This window comes from Nothoprocta perdicaria, unplaced genomic scaffold (genome assembly GCF_003342845.1).
Source record: "Nothoprocta perdicaria isolate Ctin4 unplaced genomic scaffold, notPer1 scaffold_96, whole genome shotgun sequence".
Classification (NCBI taxonomy): Eukaryota; Metazoa; Chordata; class Aves; order Tinamiformes; family Tinamidae; genus Nothoprocta; species Nothoprocta perdicaria.
In genome coordinates, this window is record NW_020456265.1 from 631980 (window position 1) to 647652 (window position 15673).

At 41.3% G+C, this 15673-nt stretch overlaps 1 protein-coding gene across 2 annotated transcripts in view; it reads right to left on the reverse strand.

Moving 5' to 3' along the window:
- Positions 1–15673, reverse strand: part of HLCS (holocarboxylase synthetase) — a 109066-nt gene that overhangs the window by 62489 nt on the left and 30904 nt on the right. For both annotated transcript variants that reach the window (XM_026053038.1, XM_026053037.1), the window contains one exon: positions 6785–7056. In XM_026053038.1, coding sequence (XP_025908823.1) covers positions 6785–7056 — 272 coding nt within the window. The remainder of the gene's footprint in view (positions 1–6784; positions 7057–15673) is intronic.

Below are 15673 nucleotides of genomic sequence, written 5' to 3' on the forward strand. Positions count from 1 at the left end.
GTGCAAGGTTTTATAGCAATCCTGGGGATCACAAAACTGCAGTGGGGGAACCTCACTTTTTACACACCGTTCTACAGACCAYGACATTTCTGGCTAAATGATATGAGGTGTGATAAATGCAAGCCTTCAAGAATACAAACAGATTCTTAAAATATTTTAACTAGGAGTATAAGTGAAAAYAAATTAGGCCAGGGGGATTTAGGTAACGAATTCAGATTCTGTGSGATTTTCTTATTTTTACTGCTTCAGGTAGAAATTATACAAGCTTTGAAAGATTTAGGCCTTGGAAACAATCAGTGAATTATGTGGACACAAGTCAAATCCCAATCTCTTGACTGGCAGCATAGGAAGAGACAAAAATCCATATGTTTATTCATAACAACATGGAACAGGTGCCGTTCCTTAATGCCCACCTGTGTTATACCACTCTAATTCCAATGCTTTTTCTTTTTCCTTTTTTTTTTTCCCCAAATGCAGAGAGATGGAAAGTACAAAATGGAAACCAAAAACCATGATCTAACCTCAAGTTTCTAAGTTGGAAGCCTGGTTATCTGACATTCCCGGTGGAGTCGAGGTGAAAAAAAAGGCATCTCCACAGAGTAAGCCAGGGCTTATGTGCCTGCTCTTAATTTTTCTTCTGATCTTTATTGCAGTTTCAAATAACAAATGCCGAGAGGCATTCCTCTCATCAGCTGCTTAGAAGACAAAAACTACTTYGTAGGCATCATTCCACTTCCAGGACTGAAGTTGGTCCTACCCATCCCTTAAAGCAAGTGTGAGGGCCAGAGGAGCTGCCAAAGCAAAGCCTACTGGCCTCCTCTTCTTCCCTAAACACTCCCAGATTCCACTTTTTTTTTTTTTTTTCTGAAAAAGCAAGAAGCCTCTTTGGAAGCACATGTAAGTGATTCTGGGTGGTTTAGGCGTAAGTAACATTTCTTTTTACTAAGTAAGAGAAAGAGCTCAAAATTCCAAGGCAGAGCTAGCAATCACAAACGTAGCAAATGAGTAACACAAAGTATTTTTTCAAGTCAATCCTGTTTTCTCCAAAAAAAAAAAMCCCAAAGATTTTAAGCTATGCATCCTAATAGGAAAAGCCTGTTTCAAAATGTGTGCATGAAAAAGCAGTGTGTTAAATGGAGTTGTAAAATCTGTTACTGAAACCCCTCCATCTCCATTCTCGAGCTTTTGTTTTCAACTGTGCAGCCTTATAGGGTTACCTCTCATATTTAACCAATGATGGGTTTTCCAAGGATGCATGTGCATTCATACAACAATTTGAATTGTTCGGGACCTTCCAGCAGCAGGGTAACACAATCTACTATAAGAGTTCAGGGAGGGTTAATTGCTCTGCAAAACGGGTATCTTTTTTTTATGACCCAATCCCCTTTGGGAACATCAAGCCTCCCCCTACATGGACAGAAACCAGGCAAGGAGGGGGGCCCCCTTTATTAACAGGAAGAAAATCTACTAATTTTACATAACGGGGAAGGGGGTGGTGGAAAAGGACCATATTTTGCTTTCAATTCCATGAAAAATCAGATACACAAGGTGCGTGACAGAAAAATAGGGACCTAATTGTTAAGTGCCCTCAAGAACCGTTCACAACAGGTGGAAAGAAAGGCAAGGAAAATTGGCGCAAGGGAGATGACAAATCCTAATACAGAAATCTTTCAGCAAGCATGTCATGAAAAATAGTATTGGAGGGAAGAGTCTGGGAATGGCACAGAACCAAATCAGTGCCAAAAACTTCCGAATTCCTCACTTTCTACAGGCAAAGAAGGGAACAGGCTCTTGGCTGCATTACAAAAATTCTTGCACGATCTTTTGTTATCAGGATGAAGGACAGCTTGCCCTAAYACCGGGTCATGCAAAAGAGCAGCGGTCAGGGAGTGGAAGAATAAAGTATGAAATATTATACATGTAAGACTAAATTAGCAAAAGTTACTGTTAAATTAACTTGATTTAAGGGAAACTAACATATTCTGTTATTTGAGATAATCTTTATCACCACAGGAAGGCACAAAATTGCTATTGAAAATAGAAAATCCTCGAGGAACATGAGCATAGGGGCAGTTATTCCATCAGCACTAACTTTTTTTCCCCCCCAAGAGAAAACGCTGCTGCAACTTCAAACCTGTAAGTAATATCGGGAAATTTAAATGTTAGTAACCCAAAACAGTCATGATCTAAAGAGCAAGGAAATTTATCACGGATAATTAAATGGCAGTGATGTAGGTTAAAAGTTTACAGGTTTGTAAAGTGCAAGTCTACTGCCACKACTATCTAATTTTAGGTTTTAAGGCAGACATTCACTAAGCAGAGCATTTCTGTCCCCCAGTAGAGCTGAAATAAACAAATAAAAATAAGAAACTTCACTTTGTTGCTTAAAAAGCACTAGGCTCTCTAACAAAAGCTTTCTGCAGAAGGAAGGACAAGTTATCCAAAACGAGAAAACAGCTTTTAGTTCTGTATCTGCAGGAAAGATATTTCTGCATACAGCATTTAAATGTAGCTGATGAATTTATCAGCACACATTTTTCTTTACATCCAACAGCAAAGTGTATTTCCTGAGAGAAAGGCATCCTTCCTGACCACCAGAATTTTCCTGCTGTCTCACAWGTATTTGGGGAGAGGGAAGGGAGCATTACTTTTACAAAAGTTATAAATGACTTGGACTTGAAGCCATAAAGCAGCAGAATGGGGCATTATCCATAATCGCACAGCCACTGAGAACCCACCTTTAAGGACACGAGTGAAACAGCACCGACCTACTTTAGCACTGAGCACAACTCTGAAACAGATGCCACTGACAGACTTTATGTTAAAATAACTTTATAGATCTGTAATGAAAGGAAATTTGTTGTAGTTAAATTTAAAAGCCAACCTGAGCTAGGATATAATTTTTTTGTCGTTAAGTGGCAGCATGTGTTTTCTGAACTGTTCACCTTGGTGACACGACATTTATTTATACAAGACAATTAATGTACTCAGATACTCTAATCAGGCCAAAAAAACATGGACCGTTCCCTGAAGCCTTTATAATCCAACAGCCCCAACATCCTCCTGAGGAGGAAAATGCGAGGTCAGTAACAGCACTTGTCCGTCCACTACCAAGGAAAGCTCCTTCCTCCACCCAGCCAAGGAAGCCCAAATTACGACGCAGCCAACTAAAACAGTCATAAACTGGTTTTGTATCTGTAAAAAAAAAGGTCCATGGAGCTGGGCAGTTATCACACCAACAATTTACCTGCAGTCCCAGTCATAAGGGAACGGTTGGGCTTTAAACCCACACCTCTGCTGATCAAACGCAGTACAAGCACAGAGACTATATGATGCATTTTGCCACATTCACCTTCAGGTTGCTCCTCTCCCTTCCCCTTATCTGATTTTAATTTGTTTTTAAAACCTACATAGTTTACATGGAGAAAAAGGGAGCACTAATGTCCACTTTTCAAAATTAGAACTTTTCCAAATTAGTCCAACTTAAAGGATTTCAAACAATATGAACAAGGAAAAGCACAAGCAAACTAAAAGGGTAGCAACAATGCAAAGAGTGCACTTCGTTTTCAAAGCCTTTAACCATTTGGAAAGTATTTATTCTATACTGTCATTTTATTTAAATATCCTACTCAGCAATTAGGAAAGCAACGTTCTCCTGCATGTCACTTCCACAGCTGTCCACCATTCCTGCACCAAACTCCTCCTAACAACGGCATCCCCTCCACACCTTGGTGCTTTTTCCCAAATACCAGGATCAAGCTATCCACAGCGGCATGGCATGTTCAGCATAATCACATGCTGCCTTAATCATGTACAAATCAAATCTCCTGCCAGATAGAACACTAAAACAGGAAATTGGSGGCAGTAAAGAATTCAAGCCAGTTAAATGAGTGCTAGAAATATTTATCCTTCTCAAGAGCCATGAGCCTCAGAGGCGCATGCCTGGAGTGCTGCTCTGTCCTGCTGCACTTGCTGCATCCCTAATAATAACGGTTTCCTCTTAACTACAAGGAGATGGTGCTAGTGGAACGGCTTGGGGACGGGCTAGTCTGTTCCGGCCACAGTGGAATAAGTTTCTTCTGAAACATGACTTGCAGAAAAAAATTCCTTTTAAGAAAACAAAYAAACAAACAAACAAACAGGGGATTCTCATCTTTGCTACACATTTTGACTTTTAATTGAAGAAATAAAACCAGGACTACTTTTACATACACTCTCCAATGGTTCAAGAAAGCTTTCGGGGCGAAATCACAGGAAGGAGAGCAGCTCTTCAAAGGAGGTGACACTTAAGCAAACCTTTGTTTAGCCATTCGGCCAAAGCCCTTTGATTTGGGAGGCATCGGCGCCGCGCGCGCCGCTCCGCTCCGCCGCGCGCCATCTGGCGCTGACCGCCGCCAACCGGGGGGCTGCCGAGGSGAACGGCAGAATTGCCCCGCCGAATCTTTAGGACAACACTGTCAAGTCCAATCTATTCACTTGGGCTCCAGAATCAATTTTTCAAACTTTATGACAGGCCTAATAGTTCCCACCTGTTTCTCCTGCTTGACTTTTGACTGGCACGGTACCAGCGCGGGTGGGAAGGCAGACAAAGCCCCCATTAGGCTCCGGCTGTTTCTCCCCGTGAGGTCACTCAGCCATTAAATTAGTTCCAGCCCCGTGGCCCCGGCCCGCGCGCGGGTTTTGGGGGGTCCCGCGGCGGCGCGAGGGTGCAGGGGCAGCGCCCCAGCTTCAGGGTGGTGCGGCACGGCCGCTGTGGGGCAGGGGCGCGGGGGCTGCTGCTGTGGGGCAGGGGTGCAGGGAGGGCCGCGCCAGGCCCGGGGCCTTGCTCACCACAGACCTCACTTAGGCTGAGGGCTCTGTCGTGCAATGCTTGCTTGCTCCGATGGACCTGTCCTCTCTTCTCCTGACATTACAAGGGAATTAATTACCTTCTGCGCGGAAGGAAGCCTTCCTTCTCCTGCTATTGCACGTATGTTAAAAACGGTGCAACAAAAATAATCCAATAAATTTTTGCAACTGTCTCTAGCGATTTGTGAATTGTTACCCTCTGCGAAGCCTCCAGGTGCTTTGCTGAGTTGAAATCACATGCACACACGGATGAAATTATTTTATTAGTCACAACAATGATATATTTACAATATCATCAATCGTAATACTTACCACAATGACCCTGATTAATTAAAACAAAAGGTTTTCAGTAAGCTCCATTTAATTGCTGAAATTCCAATCTGGCTAGGACTATCCTCCCGGTAAGAAGCTGCTTAAAGATAGGACTTCTGCTTTACATCATAGCTAAAAACTGACCACTCAACTTGCTTCATGATGTGGAAAATCTTGAAGATGTGGATCTGTAAACACTTCCTTACATTTGGATGACCTATGTAAGAAAGCAGCTTGGGTGCTGAATGGCCTGCTGGAACATCACCTTAGAGGGAGAAAGGTTCCATGATCCCTGAAAAATCAGGAACTTTCCTTTCACTCCCTTACSTTTCATTAGCACAAAATCACAGATGAACCGGCAGACTTGATTCTGTTCAGCTTGGCACATCTAAAGGGCCACCCAGGCCTGAATGCACGAGGTGCTTCACCTTACTGAGCTGTGTTGATCTGGTGCTACTGAGAACACCACCATAGCCTGGAGAGCCTGCACAGGCTACACTGAAACCCCACTTCTTCAGTTGCTACACAATAGTAAGTCTGATTTCAACCCCAGGGGTAGGAAACGCTGTAAATACTAAAAATCAAGGAACAAATACTACAAATCCCACCAATAAAACAGCCATTTTCTCTTTGGATTCTTACTGAACTAGTATCTCTGCCTATGTCCAAAGGTCCTAATAAAGGCAGCTGCTGGGGTGTAAATCTGAGTGGAGGGAAGTGACAGAAATCAGATAGTAACAATTATTTCTGTGTGCAAGTATTGACACACACTCAAACCTAGAGTCTTTCTTTTTTTTTTTTTAAGGATAATTGATTCTCTGTCTAAATTACAATATTTTAGCAAAAGTTATTATTTGCTAATTTCTATCTACAAAACTGTAAGTGCTTAATTTCAGATGGCATTTAGTAAAAGTGTTGACAGTCAGGCTACAAAATATCAAGGAGCTCCACTACTTGCAAGAAGAAATACTCTGTAATTGATATCAGCCTTGCAATTTACGCCCTACAGCTGAAAATTTAAACTTTCATAGCCAGTCAGCTCATCAATTATAATATCTAAGATTATTTGATTAAAAAAAAAAAAAAACAGAACAACTGAGGTTATTTGCAACAGTAAAATTCAACAGAAGAACTATGACTTCTGCAAATGAATGTACTCACTGATATTCAAAAAGTGGGTGTCAGGAATAATAGCAGCAAGTACAAGCACATATAGAAAAACATGTCCTGAGGATCGACTTCCCAAAGAAGACAAGTTTTTCCATCAAACTGTTCCAATTTTTGAAACGTAACAGTAAAGGCTTTGTACATAAATTCCATTCTAAAATTTAGGGATTGTGATTGTCATATTTAAACTGAACTTGGATGAACTACTTTCTCAAAGGTTATCTCACAGTTTATTAAGAATGCTCATCTAAAAAACAGAGAACTTTTTTGTGAAGTACTCAGTATATCACAAAAGTATATGAGTTTGAATGGCCTGAAGGCAATAAACATAAGCCTAAGGAGAAAATAAAAAAAAAAAAAGAAAGGCTCCCTTTTTTCCTTTTGACCACTGTGTGTTACTGCAATCTGAAATCCAACTCAGAAACCTTATTTGCGATGGTCTACATCAGTATCTTACCCATCTAGAAGATTCATTGTTGTGGTGGTAACTTCAGTGAACAGAAGGATCTTTCCAAGCTTTTTTGTCTGCAGGTTCTGTTGATACGTCTTCAGGCTGAAATGTTCTGATGAGAAGCTTCCCATCTGCGTGATGACTGGCATGAGAGACGGGGTTACCTCCATTTTTGTTTCATCAGAAGAAACAAATTTAAGAGACACTTTGCTGGATGCTATTAATCCYTCAGCATCTACATTCTGCTCGAGCCATTTCAGAAAAGCAACGTGGATTTCCTGGGAGGAAGGGAAATAAAATTAAACATGAATTAAAAATGCATTACGTACACACATAATGTTAGGTGTCCACACTTTGATCTTTCTCTCCTTCATTTTAGGCTATTTAGAAATAAATCATACTGAATCTGAAATAAAGAGATRAAATATTGGGAACATTATCCCTGATGATGCACTGAAACCACTGTYACATATTGACAGAAATTTTTCTGGCAACATCTAATGCTGTTTTGAGAGATGCAGMATGAAGTGTTCACCACCTCTTTAGAACACTAACTTGGCAGCTCTAGAGTTGGGACTTCTTTCCACCGAGGATGGGACTGAGATTTTGGGAAGTCCTAGTGACAAAACAGCCTTTTTCGCATGGGTATCTCCATTTTGTTTTTCAAAGGAAAATTTCTAAACTGAATTAGACAGGAGCTAATTTATAAAAATAAATAAAGAAAATAGTATCAAAAGATAAGCTAATTAAACCATATACTGAATGTAAGCCAGGAAAAGAGGTAAAAGCTACTTAATCACTGATTGAGGTTACCAATAATTTACTGATCAAATTTGAAGTAGGAAGGGCAAGAGTGCAAGAAGTACAGGAGGATCCTGAAACGTATGGACAAATGATTCCTCCAAAATATTACCAGATGAGCACAGCTACCCAAACAGCACTTGAGGATACAATTCTAAATCTGCCCCTCTTCATTATACTCTCCAGGATAATAGTTATCCTGAAAATATATATTAGCCAATTGAACCTCAGTATTATATTCTACCAAAAACGATTTATAAGGATTCTTGCCCTGCAGTTTTCTAAGAGGAGGACTTTTGACTTTCATTTACTTCACACAACGCTGTTGCATATCAATTCATCCTCTAACCCAGTATGTGTCCCTCCCTCTCACTACTGCAGTGATGTGGAGCCTCAATTTTCAAGTTTTTTAAGTTGCAAACAAGCCACCTTGCCCTTGAAGAAGATGCTCCTACTGAGCTCCAGTCCAATTCCCAAACTACAATTAACAGCTACCTTCCTATAAATAGCTATCTATCTAAAGAATAGCTCCAATCTTCCAAATCTCATAGTTATATCCATATAGAATGAGAAAAGTTTTTCTTTTCGTAACACCTTTCTATAGATTTTCCATCTTCAAAAACCACATGTTCTGAAGCTTCAGATGGACATTACTTCTCCTGTGACGCTCTTTATATACTGAATGTCAACAGACTTACTGTTTTGCAGTCCTGCAGTATGGGTAGGAAAGCATAATATGAAGAAGGGAGTATTTTTTTTCCTAGTGCAATCTAGCTCTAGCTTCTAAATCCCAAAAGGATCTAACAGTGATTCAGTCAGTGGTAAAATTTTACTTACAGTAAAATTGCTTCTCATTTCTCAGTTTTCTAAAGCTCCAACTGAACTCTTTCCATTTAACTTCTYGGACAAAATATGCTTTAAATATTTTTCCCTTTTTCTTTCTGGCACTTACACAGTAYATGATGAGGTGACATTTAAAAGTTTTATGAGCAATTCTTTGAATTGATCATCATAAACTACTTGTATCTTCACTCAGAGCAGTACCATAGCCTTGACAGGCTGCTGMTAAATTCTTTACATACAATCCTGCTTGTTTTTTACCCACATAGTAACTTATTCACAGTTGGTAGTGCTTAGAAAAGTCATAGCTTTAGYTCTCGTGAAGGACTATGTGGAAACTGTGCTTAGGCAGAGAGCGCATTTCCTACTGCTTTCTGAAAATAGAAATCCACTTAGCATGAATGTCTGAACATGCAAGTCCTAAACACAAAAGCATAATTTTAACTCATGTAAGAGCAGATTTACAGGCTTATAGAAACAGACATTTAATTTTAAAAGTTATTTAAGCATCTAAAGTTCTTAAAGTATCTAGTAGCTCTTAGCAAACAATGACAGTGCTTGATACAATGCASCAGAAAATCCTGCGCATGTTTGCCACTGCATATTTTAAGCAAAGACTGAAATAATAAGTGCAATACTATATTATTACAAATACACCACACAACTTGCAACATTCGTCCTTTTAATATGAGCATATTCATTCCAGTGATTTTTTTCCATAGCTTTAAGCTTCCTTCTTGATTTCACTCTCTCATTTCTAAAACATATTGAACCATTTAAGATTTGTTAGGTGTATATAATTACAAATCCATTTTCCCCTAATGTTTATTGAGTCGATCAGAAATATAAACACGAGTAACACATAATTCAAAGCAGGACTTGATTTTTAAAAATTTCGAAGGAAAATCTCTAAACTTTTTTTAAGGGAGCGAATTTTCCTTCAAGCCCTGTCCAAAAGCTCACTAGGAAACATAACTGTTGGTGCAAGAAGGTCCCTCCCGTGGCTAGAAGCACAGATGCAGTTTGTGTCCGTGCAGCTGCACAGGGGCGCACGACGCCAGGGAGGTTTGCCTGCATGCAACGCACCACGCTCACCCAGGAGGCCAGGGCTGGCCCTCAGCTCAGCCCCGGGGAGCGGGACCGCAACGAGGCCTGTCGCTGAGCTTAGCGTCCCCGTCCWCACGTTCCCCAGCTGCGGCGGCCGCCCGCAGCAACCTCTGGCGGCCGCCACGAGGAGAGGGGCCGCGTCCCGGGGCAGCCGGGCCTCGCCAAGGCCGGGGAGCTGCTCGGGGCGGYCCGCAAGGCTCCGAAACGTGGCGCACGTAAGGGGAGAGCCGAGCTGCCCGGCGCGCTCCTGCCGAGCTGCAGCAGCTCGGCCGAGGCCTCGGCGGCGCCGGCCCTGCTACGTCCTCAGGCACTCGCAACGGCGCCGGCAGCTGCCTGCACCTACGAGCACGCTGAGAACTCTGCGACGTACCGGAGCAGCAAGACACTCATAAAAATAACTACCTCAAAAAAAACACGGTTTGGGTACCAGCCTCTCACACAAAGGCACTCTCTGCTCTCTCATAAATGAAGAATTAAATCGGAGATTTCAACTGGGTAACACAGTAAAGGCACATCATTTCTCACTAACAAACTGTCCCCAAATATTCCAAGGCGCAAGGTGGAAGCCCTCAGCACAGAAGCCCAGGACAACCCTAAATATCCGAGTGGTGACGAGCTGAACGACCCGGCACAGAGGGACAAACCCCTCAACAAGCACCRCTTTGGCTGTCAGGGTGAATGTGTCACTGGATGACAAGTCGTTGTGAAGCGGTGCCGGAAATGGAGCGGGCATGAAATCACAAAATGCACAAAGCCAAGGAGCTGAGCGAGCAAATGCGAGTGACTTTCCACTGCTCCCCTGAGCAGCACTCAGGTTTGTCACRGCCCTGCTCACAGGGTTCGAGGTCTGTCAGCACAAGCTGCTGAACTGAGGGTGGGACAGTAACYGTAAGGGGAAGCAGCAAGAGTAAAAGCCACCTTGTGTTAGTCATTTAACATCCCTTCTGCCTGGTTTTTAAGCATTTGGTCTGGTATGCGAAGCAACTGTTGCGTGGTAAGCTCTCTTTTGCTGTCTAAAAATCRTTTTGTAATTGTTAGTTTCACCTTTTCCTGGTGTTTATTTAGCAGTTGAGACTGAAGAAAAAGGAGAAAATGGGCAGACATAAGAGAGAAAATGCAGCTGGACCCTTCTCTGTTGTAGTGCAAAGTAACAGAAAATTATAGCTCCTGACGGGGATGATTTTATTTGCACCTGGGCTCTATCAACCAATGAGGCTGAAGCACAAAGCACAAACTTTCAGTTATAGTGGTTAAAAATAACCCCAAATTCCAAAATTTTCTTTAGGTATATTTTAAATATGTTATCTTCATTTTGTGTCATTTATACATGTATGTTCACACACACATACAGATATGTACATCCCTCTCAACAGGCATGTTGGGGAGCTGCTCCCTTCTACCAAACGGCGTGATGAGAAAGGTTAAATTCTGTGTCAATGGAATTCTTTGTTGAGGCAAAATTTCAGTCCCAGTCTAAATTCATTTGGTTTCTATTAAAAACCTGAAGGTGAAATTAAATAAAATCTAGAAAAAAAAGGCCATAAAATGAACAAAATTTATACATTTATTAGCACTTTACTTTCCTGGGGGAAAAAAAAAAAAAAAAAAAGACCAATTTAGCTATGGATGCTCTACCCAGTGATTATGTAATGTGGTTATAACACAGTCATCTATTTTAACTACTGCTTTTTGAGTAAGTGAAGCCAAATACTCATTTTGTGGGCATACAAGTAGGAGATATTGTGCTACAAGTCAGGCTTTTTATTTAACAATTATCCCCTTCCTTTTCTTAAATTTAATGATTTCTAATGTACTTGTCTCTATTTTTGCTTCCCTGTGCATTCCAGACTCAGATATTGATCTTAAAAAAAGAAGGAAATAACATACCAACATTGTATAGATTTCAGAAACTAATCCATCTTCTTTATACCCTTCCTTTTTTTGCAAAATAAATAGACTGTTGCACTATAGGCAGAGTTGAGTAATTTGATAAAAAGTAAAATTATTCTGGATGAAAACTTCCCTTTGTAAACTTTGAAAAGATAAATTTACTGAGTTCATTTGTTAAGTAACAGTCAAAGATATTCTGTTCTTACGGAACCTAATGAAAAATAATGAGTTTCCTCATTTTCTCAAAATAACTACTTTTAAACCAAACTACCGCACTTCTAAGGAATAACATTAAAAACATTTTAAAAAGAGCCGTGCTGCAAAATGCACTAACCATAGCCCCATAACAGACAGTCCCTCAAAGTATAAAACAGGTATCTGGTTTGGCATAATTCTCGATTTCCACATAAATTCCTCCTTACATAAATTCCATGAGCAGCCAAGCAATCTCACTCGCAATAGGAGTAGGCCACTGAGCTAACGTTTCTCTCTATTTCCTGGGAATCGGTCAGGCACAGGTATAACCGCGGCTGCGCTCGGGTGCCGCTAGGATGATTGCACGTGTGTACTCAAGCTCGGCCTAGGGTGTATTCGAGCCTGTCAGCGGCAGGCACAGGGCCCCGCAGCACAGAGCCCCCGGGCTGTGCAGGGACCCCTGCTGCAGYCGTGACAGCCCCAGACGCGGCTACGGTGGCTTTGCTTCCCGCGGAGCCCAAGCTCACGTAACCCCGGCACAAGCTCGGCCGGGAGCGTCCTGCGGATGCAGAAGGAAGGCAGGGACACAGCCAGACCCACRCCTCCCAGAGGGGACATCTCAGCACAGAGGACGGCTTCGAGGSTGCATTAAAAAAAAAAGATAGGCCTCTCGCAAGAAAAAAATAGAAATGGACAAGAAAGAGGGAAGATGCGAGGACAGGATCAATTTTCTAAATTTTGTAAACTCTGAATTAGGATAAGATAGGACTGGCAGAATTTAATCTACTTGTTGCTGTTGCACCCTCTCTCCCATATGCTTATACTGCTTCTAGGAATGATACAGGAACACTCCAGCTCTAGTTTAACAGCCGTAAGTCAGACTACACAAATATCATACCAAACAGCCTTGCAGAAAACACGTCTAGATTTTGGAGCGATCAGCTGAGTTTACAGCAAGGCACATCACATATTTACATGATCTATACTCATTAACTGCAAATGAGTGCAGGTGACACAGGGATAAAGTACCAGGCATTTAGAAGAGCACCTGAATAGCCCATTTCGAGCATACCTGTTTTCATAAACACGACACCTTCATAGGGCCAACCTGCTGTTTTTCCAAACTGGCTGTTTTTGCACACAAAGTGCCAGGTTCAGATATGACCCCAAATACAAATATTTTATGTGCATTTGTCTATAACAGTACTGACAGAAAAGAATAACTAACGAAAGCACGCCACTGCATTTGGCATCTGATTCCAACCTCAAAACACCAAAACACACGCACGTACGAACACCCATCCGAAACACACCCTCCTTGCCTTCCACAGCTTTGCTTAACAGCCACACAAGTTTAAAGGTGTTAAATTAGCCTCCGGAGAGCTCCCATAGCATCCCTTGAATCCAACAGAAACAAATTCAAGCCCAGCGTGGTAGTAAGCTGTAGGCTGGTGCCAGCCAGAAACACCTATGGTGGCAAGGGCGGCCCGGACAGCCAGCGCCTTCGGAGGCGGCGAGCGGCGGGAAAGCCCGGCTCTTAGCACGGGAGGGCCAGCCTGGGGCACCCCTTCCCCTAGCGAGGCACCCGAAATGCTTTGCCGATGCCGGCGCTGCTTCGCTTCCTGCAACAGCGGTGCCTTTGGAGATCTGAAGAGGGTGACGGTTTCATAACGCGACCATAAATCCGGCTTGAAACCACAGTCACACTCAGGCTATGCAGGGAAAATAATAATAAAAAAAAAGCTAAAGTAAATAATTAGGTAATAAAAAAGCACCCAAAATGTTACTGTATGGATAGATAGAGCAGAGAGAACGTGAAGCTACAGTGTCCTTACTGTTTTCATACCCTTGCAAATATATGATACCTTTTACTTAGGTTTTGTAATACTTTATTTATTTAGCAATACTAAATATTTATTTAGTACCACAGCCATGCTTCAGAAGACATTTCTTTCAGTTTCTAACTGGGAATATCCAGTATAACATCTCTCTTTTTAGGAAAAGGTCAAGAGAGAAAAAAATAACTTCTCCACTCATTGGATGAGAAGAAGACGAACTGCTGGTGAGCACAGCCTAGGTTAAACACTACTATCAGCACGGAGGAACCTGCAGAACCAACCCTACTGCCACCTCCTCCTCTGCTCCATAGAAACACTTGCAAAGATGGAGGGCTACTTTTCCTTCCCAAGGAAAACACAACTGTGCTGAAAAAAACGGCCACGGCAATTTACTAGTTGTTCAACAGGACACAGGAAGGCTGCAGATAGCACATCTGTTTGTATTTTTATTTTAGTTTTTTAGCAAGTCTATGTCTTTCTCTAATCTGGCAATCACGTTAAGAGATTACACTAGATAGCGATAATCTTAAATAACAGTCAATAATTTTAAATAACAGTCAGATGTCATTAACAAGCAATAAGTGTAACCAAATTATACATCAACGTTTGGAGTCCTGACCAGTCACCCTTTTATATTTAAATAAAATTTGACATGGATTTTGGCAACAACGGAGACAAATACACAGAAAAAGAACTGAACTGCAAAACACAAAGGCTATTCACAATCCAGCAACATGCACAATCTAATTTGAAATATATGAACTGTTCTCTTGAATTAATTTTCAGAAACCATATGTAAAACACAATTCTTCTAATATTAACTACTTACAGTTCATTTCAAAGTTCAGTCCTTGTTCAAGGGCATTAGTAAAACAGAGCAAGCTATAGAGCTTCTCTCTAATTAAAACCTTAACTGGCTGATTTTAAGCCAGTCTCAGATTACTTATTTCATTTGGTTTGATTTATTGTTGTTTTTAAATAGGAAGATACATTTTACGTGCAGTCACTAAACCAGGTTTCTGTGCTCCGAGGAGGCAGAGGGCCAGTATTTTCATGATTCTGTGCTATGGTCATAGCATAAAAATTTTCCTAAGGAGAGAAATCCCCATTTCTCCACATCCTCCACTTCTCACCCCCTAAAAATTTTATGAAGATTTTTCCTACAGCGCAAGTTAGATGAATCCTCATTCCACGTTCTCACGAGCGTCAGTAGTTTGGGGGCCGACTGGCTCTGCAGTCTCAGGACAGAACTACAGTTACTTGAGTAACTTTTTAACACTTCCTAAACATAGGCACTTAGCAAAATGAGAGATGATCCCCCATGAAGTTTTCTTTGACTTTGGAAAAGAGGAACGTGGCACGGCACTTAAAAAGACAGCAAAGTTTAGCAACTTGGTAGCACACAAAAAGCTGTATTTCCAGAGGCCCCTCATGATTTGGGTAGTTACTCTAGCCCGTCATATGCTTCTTCAAGAGAAGTAGAAAAAAATACTCATTTATACTTCTATTTATATCTCCACATCTAAATGTTTGCTTTTTTGTTTTTTTTTTTTTTAATACGTTATAGTAACAATTATTCAATGTGTTATCTCAGTAGCCAGGGGAGCAGAAACAGCCATGGATGGGGAAAGCAAGACCATTTTGCCAAATGACCCGCAAAATGCAGAGTCCAGAAAACAGGGAGAATTTTAACACACTAATTTTAAGTTATCATTTCATGTTTTTATTTAAAGTTTGCAAGAAATGCKTATCTTTTATGTCAGCTAGACTTCTTCAACGAAGTAGTATCTTGGGACCTGGATCCAGTCTTAGTCTGCATACTCAGCAGCTGCTTATGAATGCTTGCCTATGTTTGAGTCCAAAACTAAATTTAGCTTTCAAAAAAGAAAAATTTTCCAAAAAATATCACTTGATGCAGGCAAAAAAATTTACCTGTGTGCAGCAGCCCGTTTTAAAAGCAGCCTGCAGTGCCCAGACCAGAATTTACTAATTCAAAGTGTATCAGATATTACCTCCCTGCTGTGCTGAGGAAAGCAAGACAGCAGGTTAAAGATAAGGTGGTAATAAATCAACTATCATGGAGGAAGTGCTCTCCATATCAAAAGTGTTCTAAATAGGTCCTGTTAGGTAGCTCGAAAGCACCTATTACCACCCCTGTAGGCAAAACCAATAGAAGTCACAAAGTAAACTYATTGTTTTCCTTTATTGCTAGCCCATGGGGAAG